The 17,524-nt window shown below is 44.7% G+C and overlaps 1 protein-coding gene across 1 annotated transcript; it reads left to right on the forward strand.

The window, feature by feature from the left end:
• The first annotated feature begins 11,102 nt into the window (after window positions 1-11,102).
• LOC127337142 (large ribosomal subunit protein eL34) lies at window positions 11,103-11,669 on the forward strand. The gene has a single exon (XM_051364028.2). It carries the CDS (start codon window positions 11,140-11,142, stop codon window positions 11,497-11,499), a length of 360 nt encoding a protein of 119 aa, XP_051219988.1. The 5' UTR covers window positions 11,103-11,139; the 3' UTR covers window positions 11,500-11,669.
• The last annotated feature ends 5,855 nt before the right edge of the window (window positions 11,670-17,524 follow it).

Consider the following 17,524-nt stretch of genomic DNA (forward strand, 5'->3'; position numbering starts at 1 on the left):
AGCTTGTCTCCTAACTCTAATTCACGGGATCTCCGATCACATAGAGTGGGTTACCACCGTGGGCAGCTCATAATGTGGGTCTCATACCCATCTCCCTCGATGCATTTTCTGTCACATTTCGTGATAGTCCCATTTGTGAAGGGATCTGCCAGGTTTCTAGACGTATGGATATAATCCAACGCTATAACTCCGGAGTTTCTCATTTTCCTGACAGTTTTCAGTCTCCTCTTCTCATGCCTTGATGACTTCATATTATCCTTAGAACTGTTTACTTTGACGATCACAGTTTGATTATCACAGTTCATAGGAATAGCGGGTATTGGTTTCTCAACAACAGGTAAGTCCATCAAGAGCTCACGAAGCCACTCTGCTTCAATAGTGGCTGTGTCTAATGCTGTGAGTTCAGCTTCCATAGTTGACCTCGTAATGATGGTCTGCTTGCAAGACTTCCAGGAAACAACGCCACCTCCAAGTGTAAACAAATAACCACTTGTGGCCTTAGTCTCATCAGCATCAGATGTCCAATTTGCATCACTATAACCCTCAAGTACCCTTGGATACCCAGTATAGTGAATGCCATAACTCGCAGTGCCTTTCAAATAGCGCAAAACTCTCTCAAGAGCATGCCAATGAACATCTCCAGGTCTAGACACATAACGGCTGAGTTTACTTACAGCAAAGGAGATGTCAGGCCTCGTGGCGTTAGCTAAATACATAAGCGAGCCAATGATCTGCGAATATCGCAATTGATCTCTAGCAATTCTTTTATTCTTACGAATTATCACACTAGGATCATAAGGCATTAGAGAAGATTTGCAGTCGCTATACCCGAAGCGACTCAGGATCTTTTCCACATAGTGGGACTGAAGCAATGTAATCCCACCATCGTCATCCTTCAGCAGCTTGATGTTTAAGATCACATCAGCTACTCCCAAGTCCTTCATCTCAAAACAACGAGATAGGAACTCCTTGACCTCCTTAATCACAGTAAGGTTGGTCCCAAATATCAATATGTCATCGACATAGAGACAAAGAATAACTCCCTCGCCCCCACCATGGCGATAGTATACACACTTGTCAGCTTCGTTTACAACAAAGCCTTCAACGGTTAAAGTTCTTTCAAACTTCTCATGCCACTGCTTAGGCGCTTGCTTAAGCCCATACAAAGACTTCAGTAATTTACACACCTTTCCTTCTTGACCATCTACTACAAATCCATCAGGCTGCTCCATATAAATTTCCTCTTCAAGCTCTCCATTTAGGAAAGAAGTCTTAACATCCATTTGATGAACGAGAAGACCATTTGAGGCAGCCAAGGATAGTAGCACTCGAATGGTGGTCAATCTGGCAACAGGTGAGTATGTATCAAAGAAATCTTCACCTTCTTTCTGGGTATAACCCTTGGCCACAAGACGTGCCTTGTATTTTTCAATAGTACCATCGGGCCTAAGCTTTTTCTTGAACACCCATTTACATCCTACAGGTTTGCACCCATAAGGACGATCAGTAATTTCCCAAGTTCCATTGGCTAAGATGGAATCCATCTTGCTACGGACAGCTTCCTTCCAGTAGTCAGCATCCAGAGATGCATAGGCTTCTGAAATAGAAGTGGGAGTGTCATCCACGAGGTACACAATGAAATCATGTCCAAAGGACTTTGCAGTGCTCTGTCTCTTGCTCCTTTTGGGAGCTTTATTGTCATCCTCCACAGGATTATCAAAGTATTCTATAGCCATGGTAGGTTCAGGAAATAATTCCTGAGTAGATGAACTGGGCATCTCCTGAATTGATGAGCTAGACGTTTCTTTCATAGGAAAGATGTCCTCAAAGAAAGTCGCATCATTCGACTCCATAATTGTACCAACATGCATGTCGGATACCTCAGATTTTACTATCAAAAATCTGTAGCCAATGCTATGAAATGCATATCCCAGAAGAACACAATCCACGGTTTTTGGTCCAAGCTTGCGCTTCTTGGGTATCGGCACATTTACTTTCGCCATACAGCCCCAAGTTCGTAGGTAAGAGAGTTTCAACCTTTTCCTTTCTCATTCCTCAAAAGGGGTAATGGTTTTGTTCTTTGTGGGAACACGGTTTAGGACATGACATGCAGTCAATATCGCCTCCCCCCACCATGCCTTGGATAGACCCGATGTATCTAACATGGCGTTAACCAAATCAGTTAGAGTACGGTTCTTTCTTTCGGTCACCCCATTTGACTGAGGTGAGTAGGGAGGCGTCCTCTCATGGATAATACCATGTTCCGCACAAAAAGAATCAAACTCTTTGGAAAAATACTCTCCACCACGATCAGACCTTAGCCGCTTGATCTTTCGATCAAGTTGGTTTTCTGCTTCAGCTTTAAAGATTTTGAAGTGATTAAGAGCTTCATCTTTAGATTTCTGGAGGTACACATAACAATATCGAGTAGATTCATCAATTAAAGTCATGAAGTATCTTATCCCTCCTTTTGTCAATTCACCATTCATTTCACAAAGATCCGAATGTATAAGCTCCAGCGGTGCCAAGTCTCTTGCCTCCGCAGTCTTATGAGACTTACGTGGTTGCTTAGCTTGCACACATACTTGGCACTTGGATTTCTTGACAATAGCAAATTTCGGAATTATATTCATATTCGCTAGCCGCGTCATGTACCCAAAATTAATATGACAAAGTCGTGAATGCCAAATATCGAACTCACTATCATTGCAAACATGATTAATAATTTGAGTACATAAGTCTGACAAAGATAAGCGGAACAAGCCTCCGCACACATAACCCTTTCCAACAAATTGTCCACACTTGGAAATTACAACTTTATTGGACTCAAAAACCAACTTAAAACCATCTCGACATAAAAGCGATCCGCTAACGAGATTCTTATTAATGGAGGGAACATGCTGCACATTCTTCAGCTGGATGGTCTTTCCCGAAGTAAACTTCAGATCCACCGTACCAACACCATGAACAGAAGCACGTGAGCCGTTTCCCATCAGCACGGAGGAAGTCCTTGCGACCTGATAAGAAGAAAACATAGAAACATCATAACATACATGTGTATTGGCTCCGGTGTCTATCCACCAATCAGGAGAATTACATACTGAAAGGACAGTATGAGAAATACCGTACCCAACGTCCTTCATCTCAGTATCAACGCCAATCACAACATTTGCGGACTTGCCGCTGTTCCCACGCCGATCATGGCGTTCTGGGCAATCAGGAGCCCAATGTCCAGGAGCGCCACAAACATGGCAGTTCCCTTTCTTCTTATAAGGAGTCTTCCTCTTGAAGTTGGTTGAGTTGGAGGCTTTGTTTTTCTCGTCAAACTTGCCTTTTCCATTGTTCTTATTCTTAGACTTGTGAGATTGGAAGTTCTTCTTCTGTACCACATTGGCACTAGAACCTCCCTCAAAACTACGAGCGCGTGTGTCCTTTGCTCTCTCCTTCTCTTCCACATGAAGCGAGCCAATGAGATCCGAAACGGAAAACTCTTGTCTCTTATGTTTCAGAGAAGTAGCAAAGTTCCTCCACGAGGGAGGAAGCTTGGCAATAATGCCACCGGCCACAAATTTGTCCGGTAAGGTACACTTAAACTACTCGAGTTCTTTGGCAAGGGACTAAATCTCATGAGCCTGCTCAACCACGGAGCGCTCATCAGTCATCCTGTAGTCATAGTATTGCTCCATGACATACAATTCAGTGCCAGCATCCGAGACCCCAAATTTGGCCTCGAGCGCATCCCACACATCTTTACCATGGTCGAAAGCCATGTACGGGTCAACAATGTTGTCCCCAAGAATGCTGAACAAGGTCGCCTTAAACATGGCGTCGACCTTCTCAAACTTTTCCTGCTCCTCTGCAGAAAAAGGACCCTCAGGTCTAGCATCTGTGGCGCTAAAACAGCCTAGGTTTGTAAACCATAGAACTGCCTTTGTGCGCCACCTCTTGTAATACATACCATCAAAGAGGGGAGGTCGAGTAGCGGCAGCAACGCTGTTTGAATTGATTTGCCTATAATCAGGTTTTTGGATTGTTGAATATATAAGCAAATATCTATATGAAATAATCCGTACAAGTAATTGATAAATCATGACTATAAAAATAACAAATAAACTAATCGTGCAGACTAGTAAGGTAGATGAACAGATCACATCTAAACAAGACAAACCGATCGCATTTACCATAGAAACTAGAAGAAGAAACTCTAACAGAAACTGAAAGAGAAACGACAAGATCACATACTTCGCAGCAGCTTCGTTGTCGCCCATGTTGAGGTTGCCGAAGAAGTCGCTGAGGTCCGGGAAGAAGTTGTCGGTGTGGAGGAACTCGTCGTCCGATGAAGACGTCGTGATGCCAGTAGTCGCGCCAGAGCGCTCCCCAAAAACCTGATTGCCCCTCACCCGTACAGGTTCACGAGAGGCAGGGTTCCAGAGGCCTACTGTCCCGGCAGTCGGTGCACGCCGACGAACGGGATGAGGAAGACGAAGGCGGCGGCGCAATGAACTGGAAACAGGTAGTCGCGTATGCGTCTCCGAGCGGCGGCTAGGGTTGCGCAGGGTCTTATGTAGTGCAGTTCGGGAAGGTCGTGGGGCGCGTCCCACGTCCGAGTCGGCACAGCCACGATCCAGAAAAACCGGAAGGCAAAACGGCTGTGTCGTGACGTGACGAGGCGAGGCGTGGCGAGGCGAGGCGGGCGGCGGAGGAGAAGGAGTGCGCGAGGGCTCTCTCTTCTCACTCACTTACTAGGACTAGAACAACCCACCTTATATACCACTCCAACTCTCTCCCAACTAGCAATGTGGGACTAAACTTAGCCCCCACTAGTGCTGCCACTGATTTTTGGAATGGGCCATGTGAGTTTCAGAATTTGATAATGGGCCATGGGCCAAAGGCCAAATGCCCAAAAATTCCAACACCAAATCTGCTCAGAAATGGCTGAAATTGGAACAGTAGACTCATATTACTGCTTTTGATTTTCTGTAATTTTTTCAGATTTTTTGACAAGTTCAAATTTTGGCCAAAATTTATCAAGTTTAAAATGTCAGTTTAGAGGTTCAAATCCCAGAAATGGCTGAAATTAGAACAGTAGATTAGTGTTGCTGGCTTTCTGTAATTTTCCAGATTTTTCTAGGATCTTCAAATTTTTGCAAATTTTGAATTTATTAGGCCAAAATGCTGCCACAAAGTTGAAGCAAGGGGTATTATGGTAAATACTGATGTACATACGAAATACGTGTATTTTTTGAACCATTATTCTCTTTAAGTGCACAAGATGGCACATGTAGAGAGGTATTGGAAAGTTAGAGTGACATAGATCAAAGTTCAGTTTTTGTAGTGGCATTTTCCCAAGTGATGAAAGTTGGAGTGGCATAGGTCCAATTAACCCTAACTAAAATTATTCTAGTAAAGAATTAAATTCGCTTGCCATGACACACTTATCCCAACACTCTGGATTTTTTAAGTTTACCTCAAGGATCTGTAACGGACACTGGACACTTGACTGGACAAAAAGGCAAACACCTTGCGTGCAACAATAAAAGAGATAATACTATAACACACAAAGGATGCTCCTATGAGTTCAGGGTGCAAACGGGAGTGGGCCGTCCGCGGTGCTGCAGAACTGGACCCATTTAACTGCTTACGCGGAAGCCCACGGGTTGTTAAGGAAAATACGCGGAATAGGCTATGAGCCAAAGTGGATTTCCCACAAAGGATAACCAACTAATTTAATGTCAGGACTAACATTAAGTATCATACGTGCAGCAATCTGAGGAAGATGAATTGTGCACAATCATAACAATCATTAAGAAATGTACCAAAGAGAGGGAGCAACTCGCATGTGTTTACCACTGGCGGAGCTCCTTTGGGGCCAAACTGGGCCATGGCCCGCCTATGTTTTTTGCACAAATTCTTTTAACCCCTACGCATGTAAACCTCTAAGGCCCAGCCCACTCCACAGGTACGCGTTGTCTCCCTATACGTCTCCCTATGCGCTGCTTCCAAGCTCCTCTGTTCCTGTGGATTCGTTCCTCTTTCTCTAGGTTTAGCTATTACGGAGTACAACCGAATAGAGGGGGAATCAGGGTGAGGTACAGCAGCGCGCCGTCGGCAGCCTGGGGTCGGCCGAGGAGTCGTCGCATCCCGCGGGCACGGTTGCACCGCACGGGGGCGGTTCTGGCAGCCGACGGTGTGACTGGGTGACCCCGAATCGATCCCTTCTTTTATGCAGTTCCCCTACGAAGGTTATATTTTTTCTTTCCCCAAATTCTTAGATAGTAATTTATAGCATCTGTTGTTCTTTGTTCAGTAAATTGGGAATTTGTTCTTCAACTTTGCAAATTGCAGTAGCAAATAGCAATGGTAAAGGCCAGTCAGCGAAGAATTAATTTTGTCTTGAAAAGAAAAAGGGATGGGACAACTGAAATTGAAGGTCCCTTGGCAGCAGCAAATGATTGTTTGCCCTTGCTAATTTCTAGTGAAGTTGTGTGTTTGAGAACACATTTTTTGAGTTTCTTTAGCCTTGCCCGCCCAAGAAAAAATTTCAAGCCTCCGCCACTGGTATTTACCTCCTGTGGCGTTGGCTCTCCACACGAAGAACGTGGCTTGTACAAATCCTATATACATATACAATGGCGGACCTGCGCTGCTGGAGAGAGCAAAGAGGTACCGATTTGGATGTGGGAGATGAAAACAGAGCCATAGTGAGATGTGAGCAGCGAGACGCAGCTGATGGGATTGTGATGGGATGGAGGCGGTGGTGTGTTGTGACCGGGATGAATGTGATAGATTGCGGAATATGATTGTATTGATATGCGGTAATTTGATGATTACATTGAGCCTCTTGGACTGTTTATATAGTAGAGAAGACTTAGAGGGCAAGAAGCCTAGTAGAGATAGAATTGGAGTACAATCTTAAACTACCTAATATAACTAAACGTAATATAATCTAACCCCCCCCCCCCCCCCCCCCGCAGTCGGATCGGTAGTGACGCAGATGGTCCGACTGGAGAAGAAGCCGAAGACATGGTGTAGCCCTTGATGCTGATTTCGATGAAGCCGTTGTTTGTCGTGGTCGATGGTGCTGTGTTTGATGTAGTCGCCTTGGAGAACGTAGTTGAGGTAGATGGTGTTTTGGTCGTTGTCGTCGTTGAGCCCGGGAGACGCTCGGAAGGAGGGAGACATTGTTGTTGTGGTAGAAGTAGTAGGCGACACGCCGCACCGAGCTTGCCGGGCTCGGGAGCGCGCCGGGGACGAAGGCATGCGCCGGTGTTGCCAGTACCGGACATGCGAAGACAGGGACCACCATGAGCCATGCGTGCCAGAGTTGGATGGAGTAGCAGAGAAGGCCTCCGTGATCGATCGGTGTGTAGAAGTTGTCCGCCGATTGTCGGAGTAGACGAAGTAGCTTTAAGAAGAAAAATTAAGCACGAGCGTGCAAATAAAAATAGACTGCAACTCTGGCGGCGAGGTCGTGGTGAACGAAGACGGCGATGTAGTTGTTGAAGTAGATTCCGGGGATTAAACCCGGGTTCCGCGTAGATTGTCGCGGTGTCGAAGAAGATCCCCGTTGGTGTTGACGATGACCATGAGTGTTGGCGATGATGCAGTTGTCGGCGATGACCAGCGACGATGGCTCGACGTAGATCGGATTATTTGGTGGCTAAAGAGAGAGAAAGAAACAGATCTAAATCGAAATTTGCTAAACTATGAAACTAATCTAAAGAAAAACCTAGCTACAAGATCGGATGCCCCCGGCGGAGATCATGGAGATCGATCTCCCCGGGGGCGGCGAAAGCGGTGGGTAGCTAAACCCTAGGCTGCGGAAAGAACCGCTCTGATACCATGATAGATTGCGGAATATGATTGTATTGATATGCGGTAATTTGATTATTATATTGAGCCTCTTAGGCTGTTTATATAGTAGAGAAAACTTGGAGGGCAAGAAACCTAATAGAGATAGAATTGGAGTACAATCTTAAACTACCTAATATAACTAAACATAATATACTCTAACAGAATGGTGTCTAGCAACCCAGTACAAGAGCGCAGGCTGCTGGCGATAGTTCCTATTTTGACCACGAGTGCTACAGGATGTGGAGTTACCAGGAAGGAGCTTCCAAATATACGTGCGCGGGAGGAAGCCGGAAGGGAGAACTGACGAATCCAGCTGCTTACAACCGTCCGATCAGCTGGAGCTTGGGTTAATGAAGGGTTGATATCAATACATTCAGTGAAATTAACGGTTAAAAGTGACTCTATGTTCCCTGGCTAAAATTGAGAGTGGGAGTGAAATTTAAATTTGAAAACTGGTGATAGAGATAGAGATAGAGATATAGATACCTGATTTAAGATACTTCCTCTGTCCCATGAAACATGTTAAAAATTTGTCTAAATTTAGACGTATCTAGATACTCTTTAGTGCTAGATACATTTAAATTTAAACAAATTTCCGATATATTCCATGGGACGGAGGAAGTATTTCTTATATATAATATGCTCTTGAATCCTCTACTATAAGGCAATTATATGTATATAAGTGGATACAACATATACTTATAGGAGGTGTCACACATTAATCTGGGTAGATTTGTGATTTTTAATCTTGCTTTCAACTTTACTTATATTTTGAGATTTTAGTCTAGTTAAATGCAGCAGACCAAAATTGAGAAACAAAAAGTTGTATTTGAACTAAAATTGTTTCTTACTGTTACATGTGTACTTAAGACGTCTGACGTTAAAATTATAGAAAATGAGCACTGATATTTTTATTGTGAATTTGGCTAGGTAATACGAGAAAAGTTACTAGATAAACTTGCACATTATTTTTAAATAAGTAAGCACATAGATTAGTAATACTAGGGGTTATAAAAAATTAAAAAAAAATTACTACAAAAATAGACATGTCAAATAAGGCTGAAATTGAACAGATATCTACGGGACTAGTATATAGCCCGTGCGGTGCTAAAGAAAAACGTAAGTATACATCCATATGACTAAAATGACATTTTTCTTTGTTAATGTGTATTGAGTTCAAACAAAGTGGATTTCGAATCGCAGCAATGAACATAATATTTGATCTTGTGCATCATCATATTTTCATGTCAATTCTACATGGTGTTTATAAGTATGAGTGACGCCGAGGTGGGCGTCAAAGCACACAATAGCACATTGGTTCTGGTGTCGTTCGAATCTGCTGGTGCGATACTTGGAATATATCAAGGTTTTCATATGACTAAATTAAATCATACTCTATTGAATGTTGTATGGTCCAAATTATCTCTTACTGTGTTACCGATATTATTTATAGTTATCATTTAAAATATAGCAACCGCTCAATTTAAATAAGGGAATCATCTGAAATTCATGGAATTTTTTAGTTACGGGTTAATTCGAATTAAGATGAATAAGTCTTTGTAATGTATTCCTAGTAGCTATGAATACATCATCCATAAAACCAAAGAGGCAAAAACTTATGTTGCTGACCATGGTATTTTCCACTGATTAAAAACTAGGCCGAATTAGCGATTAACAGGTCGATTAATTGCTACTAGGGGCTTGACCGTATCGATTACCTCTAATCACTTGTGCTAATCCTTTAACCCGATTAATTGTTTTGGTAGCCCGATTACTAGGAATGTTCCCGATTAATTAGTCTATCAATAAAGTTGAAAAAAATTCAACGTAGATAGCCAGTCTAGTCGCTACCCCATCCAAATCAAGTAGGTTTACGAAACTTCAACTCGGTTCTTGCCTCCAAGAGCTCAATTCTAGACGCCGCTGACCAATTGCTCATCGTTGCTGACCAGACCTTGGATACAAGATCTCAACCGTCCTGAGGAGCTTGTCGAAAAGCTCCAGGACGCCTTTAAATATGATAGGTGGTTGAAGTGCAAGAGGGGCAGTACCCTGGGTAGGTGGTGGGAGAAGAGAAACATCAGAGGGCAGAGGAGGAGAAGCGAAAGGAAGGAATATGGTGGCGGCTGGTGGCTCCTTTGTCGCTTATGACCTAGAAAATTACGCCATAGAGGAGAAGTTGAATGTACAAGGATGTCGCCTAGAGGGGGGGTGAATAGACGAGCTATAAAACTTCTACTTGATGGCTTAACAAGGCGGAATAAAACTATGTTTTACTTATTAAGCACTAAGCCTACAAACTACGGTTTGCCTATGTGCACCAACAACCTATGCTAAGCAAGATAAGCAACAAGATGATAGCAAACTAGATATAGAACATGAAGCACGAAGGCTATCACAATGTAAAGCGCATAGGTAAAGGAGCTCAGGTTAAGAAGTAACCGGTGCACGAGGAGACGATGATGTATCCCGAAGTTCACACCCTTGCGGGTGCTACTCTCCGTTGGAGCGGTGTGGAGGCACAAGGCACTCCAATAAGCCGCTAGGGCTACCGTATTCTCCTCGAGTCTTTCCCACCCAAGGGAAAGCCTCGATCCTCTAAGGGACCCTTGAGGGTGGTCACCGAACCCGTACAAGGTTGGGGCAAACACCCAAGTATCAAGCTTGAGGCAAACTCCACAACACCGGAGGCTCTCAAGTACAAGGCCACAAAGGCTACAACGCGCCACACACGGCTACAAGGCCACAAAGGCTCCAACGTCCCACAAGGGCAACAACGCCACAAAGGCGACAAGGCCACAAAGGCTACAAGGCCACAAAGGCTACTATGCCACAAAGGCGACAAGGCCACGAAGGCAACAACACCACTATGGTCAACAAGAACCCTAGAGGGAACACACACACAAACTCACACGAGACCGAAACCCTGGAGAGAACCCAAACCGATGCACCTAATGCAATGGCTAAGACCACCACTAAGATACCCAAGTCCTTCTCTCCAAAATTCAAAGCTACAAAAGCTATTGGGGGAATAAGGGAGGAAGAACAAATAGTAGGAGGAACACCAAATTACTCCAAGATCTAGATCTAGCAAGATCCCCTCACATGGAGGGGGATTCACGTGGTGGACCACTAGATCTAGATCTCCTCTCTCCTTTCCCCCAAAAGATGCAACAAATAGTGGGGAGGGGGTCAAGAGAAGGATCAATCTCTTCAAGCTCAACAATGGAGGAGAGAGAATAGATCAACCCTCCTCCTACTACCGGCGGCGGAGACGACGGCGACATGGTGCAGCGTCTGACCTACCGGAAGAGGCACAGCTATGCCACCAAGTCCAACCAGACGAGGGTCGTCAAGACCCCTGGTGGTAAGCTCGTGTACCAGTACACGAAGAAGAGGGCGAGCGGCCCGAAGTGCCCTGTGACCGGGAAGAAGATCCAGGGGATTCCCCACCTGAGGCCTACTGAGTACAAAAGATCAAGGTTGTCTAGGAACCGCAGGACTGTGAACCGTCCCTATGGCGGAGTTCTTTCTGGACCTGCAGTTAGAGAAAGGATCATCCGTGCTTTCTTGGTCGAGGAGCAGAAGATTGTGAAGAAAGTCTTGAAAATACAGAAAACCAAGGACAAGACTGCCTCGAAGTAGATTACTTTTCGAGATGGAAGTGAGATGCGGTTATGTAAACAAGGAAATATTTTTGTGGATGGTGATCATCAATGGTTTTTAGTCCCTTCTAGCTAAATGCTTTAGTATGTCAAGGAGACAGCTGTTGAATTCAGAGATTATGAGACATTTGATACCCATTTGCTATTCCATTTCTGAATCTCATGTTGAATTTGCAAAAAAAAACAATGGAGGAGAGAGAATAGATGGGAAGAACTAATTCGGGCTGGGGAAGAAAGCCCCCTTTTATAGGGCCCCTCAAATCCAACCGTTACACAGTTCCCGTAGGACCGGTACTACCACTCTGGTGAGCGGTACTACCACGTCCATGCGACCGTTACCCCAACCTACTAGGCAAATCCAGCACGACCGGTACTACCGGGTCTAGTACCGCTCAAGGTACCGGCATATGGAAATTGCATATTGGATCCGTTGCGGTACCAAAGCGGTACTAGGTGCGGAACTGCCGCATGTTGGGATATAGATGCGAGACTCAACTGGTACCGCAACCGGTACTACCGCGAGTCACTCAGAAGAGTGACCCGAGCGGTACTTCCGACATCGGCACCGCACAAGTACCATAACATGTTCCAGGGGGCTCGGATCACATGGCCGATATCGCCAGCGGTACCTCAAGCGATACTACCGGTTCTGTGGAAGAACCGGTAGTACCGTCGTAGCGGTTCTAGCTAGCGTGTACCTGGTGCTAAAGGCGGCAGCGGTACTACCTCTCTCAGCACCGGTACAACCGGTTTAGCAGAAGCCTTGTTTCCCTTTGTCTTCTACTAAGAACTGCGATACGAAAAATGCAATATCTCACGATTGGGAATTCCGATTGGGACGAAACCAATTTTGTTGGAAAGAGGACGACAAGAGCTACCCCTACAAAAAGGGGGATGATTTTCTTATGAATATAGAGGTGCAACCTCTCAATACGGTAACCGAGAATATCATCCAACTCGAACATGCAACATGTGATGCATCCGGAATCCGTTTCCGATGAGCTAGAGCTTGTCATGAGAATGAAACAAGCTCTAAAACATCTCATGGATAGGAAGTAAGAACCAACAACAACCAAGAAACACGATACAATGCATGCAAGGTTTGAGCTCTCTCCGATAAAGATAACATCCATCTCTCTGATGATTCGACCAACTATCCTACCGAGTACAAACATTGGCCTTGCGCATTCCACTCGAGTCGGCAAGCTCCATCTTCATCCTCCTTGAACATTGCACATGCACGCTGATGTTGCTTGATGGAGGCGGTTGGGAAACCCCAAGAGGAAGGTGTGATGAGCATAGCAGCAAGTTTTCCCTCAGTAAGAAACCAAGGTTTAATCGACCAGTAGGAGAAAGGCGTGACTTCTGAAGGTGTTGCTAGCTGACTATTGGCAGGGCACACTACCGGCATCAGCAACAACGTGGAACCTGCACACAACACAACCAAAGTACTTTGCCCCAACTTACAGTGAGGTTGTCAATCTCACAGGTTTGCTGAACACAAAGGATTAAACGTATCGAGTGGAAAGAGGTATTTGCAGTAATTAAGGAGAACAGTGCTTGCAGAAAGTAAACAGAACATGATTGCAGTTGATAAATTTATCAGTGTAAAGGAAAGGACCGGGGTCGGCAGTTCACTAGATGTGTCTCTCCATAAAGATAACATGCTGGGTGAACAAATTACAGCTGAGCGATTGATAGAATACCGACCATACATGACAAGATGATTACTATGAGATTCGTTTGGGCATTACAACATAATACATAGACCGTAATTCAACTGCGTCTATGACTAATAATCCACCTTCCGGTTATCGTCCGAACCCCTTCCAGTATTAAGTTGCAGGCAACAGATTATCACATTAACCAATGTGTGTAAAGTAAACAATAGAATTACCCTCGGAGAAAACATTGTTGTTTTCTCCCTAGTAGCAACAGCACATCTACAATCTTAGAATTATTGTTACTCTTTCAGAAAACTAGAGGCATGAACCTACTATCGAGCATAAATACCCCCTCTTGGAGTCACAAGCATCTACTTGGCCAGAGTATCTACTAGCAACGGGGAGCATGCAAGATCACAAATAACATATGACAAGAATATATAATCGATCTCAACATAGTATTCAATATTCATCGGATCCCAGCAAACACAACATGTAGCATTACATAAGGATGATCTTGATCATGTAGGGCCGCTCACAAGATGTAATATCCCAGAACATAGGAACAACGAAGGGTAGATTTAGAAATGGGATGTGCATTTCATCGCAAAACGAGGGAAATTTTCACGCCTTATTTCATAAAAACCTAGGAGGGATCGAGGTTTCTCTCTCGTTGCTATTAGGGTTAGGCAATGTGAGTGTTAAGAATTTCGACATGACCTCTTTGGAAACTTGTTGATTTTGGGAGATTATTTGAATTGACAATTCATATTTGATTTAAAACAAAAGAAGTAATCGATAAACAATATATAAATGAATTATGAATTCATAACTCAAATCACATCACACAAATACGAATAATTCGTAAGTGAATAATAAAATTACAAGAGCTCATAATCAAAACCTTGAGCTTTATTGATCATACACACACATTACATTGTCTTTACAATATTCATTATACAATAATGGACAAAATAGTAAATAAAAGAAAATAAGAATTACAAGAATTGGATTCTATACAAAGATCCTAAACTAAATGTCTTGGAAGGTTTTGTCCTTGGATCACTTTGAGTTGAAACCTGCAAAGATGAAAGAGAACTAGCCAGGGGGTTAGTCCAAGTGTCAAGGACACTTGTCACTGTCCAAAATCTTGCCAGAAGCAAGATAAACATCAGCAGACCACCAATTTGAGCAATCATGAGCTCAAGTTTCACCACAAGCACACACACAGCTGACCAGCCGTTGTGCATGCTCAACAGCAAGCCAACCATGGCTTAGTCACCAAGTAGTGCACAGGTAGGTGTGTCACTGACAAGGGATTAACTTATCAATGCCTACGGATTGTAGACTAGGGTTTTAGCGGAAGTAGAGGGCAAGTAGATCTCGAAGGTTTCAGCCGAAAAGTACTCGATGATGCAGAAACTAGGGTTGCGTGAGACAATGAATCGATCCTTTCTTTGTCCCTCGACTCCCCCTTATATAGGAGGTGGAGTCGAGGGATTCATAGTACACACATTACAGAGTCCGGGAAGGTTTCTAACTCATCCCGTAAGATTACAAGTATGTTTTTCTAGCTTTACTTAATACTAACTTGGGCTTCCGAATCTTCATATTCATCGAGTCGTGGGCCTTCAGTAAACCCCGGGTACCATCTTCGGCAGGCCCATTGGGGATGCCTATGTCAGTAGCCCCCGAGATTTTGCTTGAATCGAAGAATCAGGGAAAATCTCCAACTTTAATCATTCAATAACTATCAAATTTATCACATATCTTTTGGATACGCAATTATATATTGTACAGGGATAATGGTAGTTGGGGCTAGTTCATCTGACGGATCAGGTACTAGTTAACTGCTCTAGTGGCAATCCGCAAAAACCTACTTCAAGATCACGTCCCTGGACATGATCTCGGGATACTGGTGTAAACTTCGACAGGTGCCGCTTAAGGTCTTACCATTCTGTCGAGTCCCAGTCATGTTTTATCGGGTACCTAACGCGTCCGTTAGGATTTTTCTTCGTATCTGTTGATACGGAAAAAAGTAGCAAACCGACGTCAGAGACGGTGCCACGCCGCTCAGAACGGATCTGGGGTCTTACCTTCGCAAAGTTTTGCGGCATTCAGAGATTATTCGCAACTTTGGCGCTCTGAGAATATATTGTCGAGTGCTTTTTCGGCTGTTGGAATAGCACATTTTATTGAGTCAACGGATGACTTATATTGCCCTCCCGATGGGATTATGTTTCGAGTTATTTGTATAACTCGAAATATACTCACTTCTTCTTTCTCTCTATATTTTTTATAATTTCATCGGGCACGCGAACAGCGTTCCCGATGGGAGTAGCCCCCGAGGCTACATCCAAGGACTTGTGCTTGGTTGTAGGCTCAACATCTTATGCCGCTATATTGTCAATCTCTCTCTCGAGCTTTTTATGTCTATCGGGTGCGCGACCAGCGCTCCCGATGGGAGTAGCCCCCGAGGCTATGAACAAATGCTTGCGTTTGATCATAGGCTCTCGCCATTTCTATTTTGTCATACTCGAACTTTTCTTTTTTTCCGAAGTAGCCCCCGAGCATTTGGGCAAAAACTTGTATTTGATCAAAGGCTCTCGAAATAATCGATAATTTTTTCTTGCCGCCAATTCCCTTACTCCTCACGCTCTTTCTCTGTCTTGCGGGCCCAGAATCCTCACCACGTTCACACGTTGTGCAAGTGGGGGACCCACATCCTCCGCTTTTCCTGGCGCACGCACTGTAACGCCTGTTCCATTCCTTCACAGTCAAAATACTCTTTTACCCCTTAGCCACGTGTACGACATCCACCGCAAAAATTATTCCATCCAACGGTGCGCCGCTTCGCCAATTCCCTATATAAGGTCGTCTTCTTCCTCCGTTTACACTTTCGCTTGCGCCGCACCTCTGCTTCTCCTCTGCAAAAAATCCCCATTGCGCCCAGAGCTCGACCACACTCGCACGCTGCGCTTTCGCCATTGTTGATGCCACCACGCGCGCGGCTCACTCGCCACACCACTCCCGAATCCAAGATGGCGGCGGAAGATCTGGAGTGGGAGAGATCCAAAATCTCCCACCAAGACCTGAACTTGATGAAGAAGCTCGGGCTCACAAAGACGAAGGACGCGCTGCGCTTCCCCAGCGACGAAAGCTATCCCTCGCCTCCAATCGAGTATCGGGTCAGTTTTGTCGATCACCTCATTCGCGGCCTGTCCACCCCCATTCACGATTTCCTCCGTGGTCTTCTCTTTGTTTATGGGGTGCAGCTACATCAGCTGACTCCCAATTCCATCCTCCATGTCGCCATTTTTATTATTCTTTGTGAATGCTTCCTCGGAGTCCCTCCTAACTGGGCTCTGTGGAAGCGCATCTTCGACCTCCGCCGCAATGGCTCCCACAACTTCACCTACAACATAGGTGGTGTTGTTATTTGCGTTCGCCCTGACGTCGAGTACTTTGACGTCAAATTCCCCGACTCCGTCCAAGGGTGGCGCAAAAGATGGCTCTATGTGCGCGAAGAAAGCGCTAACTCAGTGGAGTATAACATAGCTCCTTTTGATGGAAGCGCCAAGATTCTTTGCCGCCGTTCCTGGGACGCTGAAGCTACCGAAGAAGAGAAAGCATCGACAGAGGCGCTAATGTCTCGTATTCATGAGCTTCAGAATACCCGCGGCAAGGAACTGTCGGGTATCCAAATCACAGCTTACTTCCTTAGGATTAGGGTGCAGCCTCTGCAGGCTCGCAAAAATCCCCTTTGGACGTATGCTGGCGAAAAAGATGCTAATAGGATCTCCAAGGACCTTTCTGTAAAGGACTTGGAGAAACTTATCCGAAGAATTTCATCACTCAGCAAGAAAGATCCTATTCCATCTTCTTGCCGTGTGGAGCCATATAGTGTCTCCAACCCACTCCCCAAGGTATTTTCTCCAACTAGTGTTTTATCCTCTCGACTTTTTGTCTTCCCGATTATTTTACTTTTTGTCAACTGTTTTGCCGATTTCCCCTGCATAACTTTCTTGTCGACATTCTTTGTATTTGTAGAATCATCCAGTTCTAGCTTCTCTTCCTCCTCTTCCTGAAGATGGAGAAGTCGAAGAACAGGCTGTTGTCACTGACGACAACCAGGGTACTTCTCGCCCTGAGAGTGAAATCGCGGGTTCTCAGAAATCTGCGGCTTCTTCTGAAAGAGAAGATTCTGAGGCTACCGCATCGACACACTCCCTCCCCTCCGCTGTTTCTCCAAGGAACAAGAGAAAAAGGGATGAAGTTGACGATTCTGGCACCTCCAAAACCAGCGCACCTCCTGCCGAAGAAGTTGTTCCTACTGAAGAA

Source organism: Lolium perenne, chromosome 2 (genome assembly GCF_019359855.2).
Source record: "Lolium perenne isolate Kyuss_39 chromosome 2, Kyuss_2.0, whole genome shotgun sequence".
Lineage (NCBI taxonomy): Eukaryota > Viridiplantae > Streptophyta > Magnoliopsida > Poales > Poaceae > Lolium > Lolium perenne.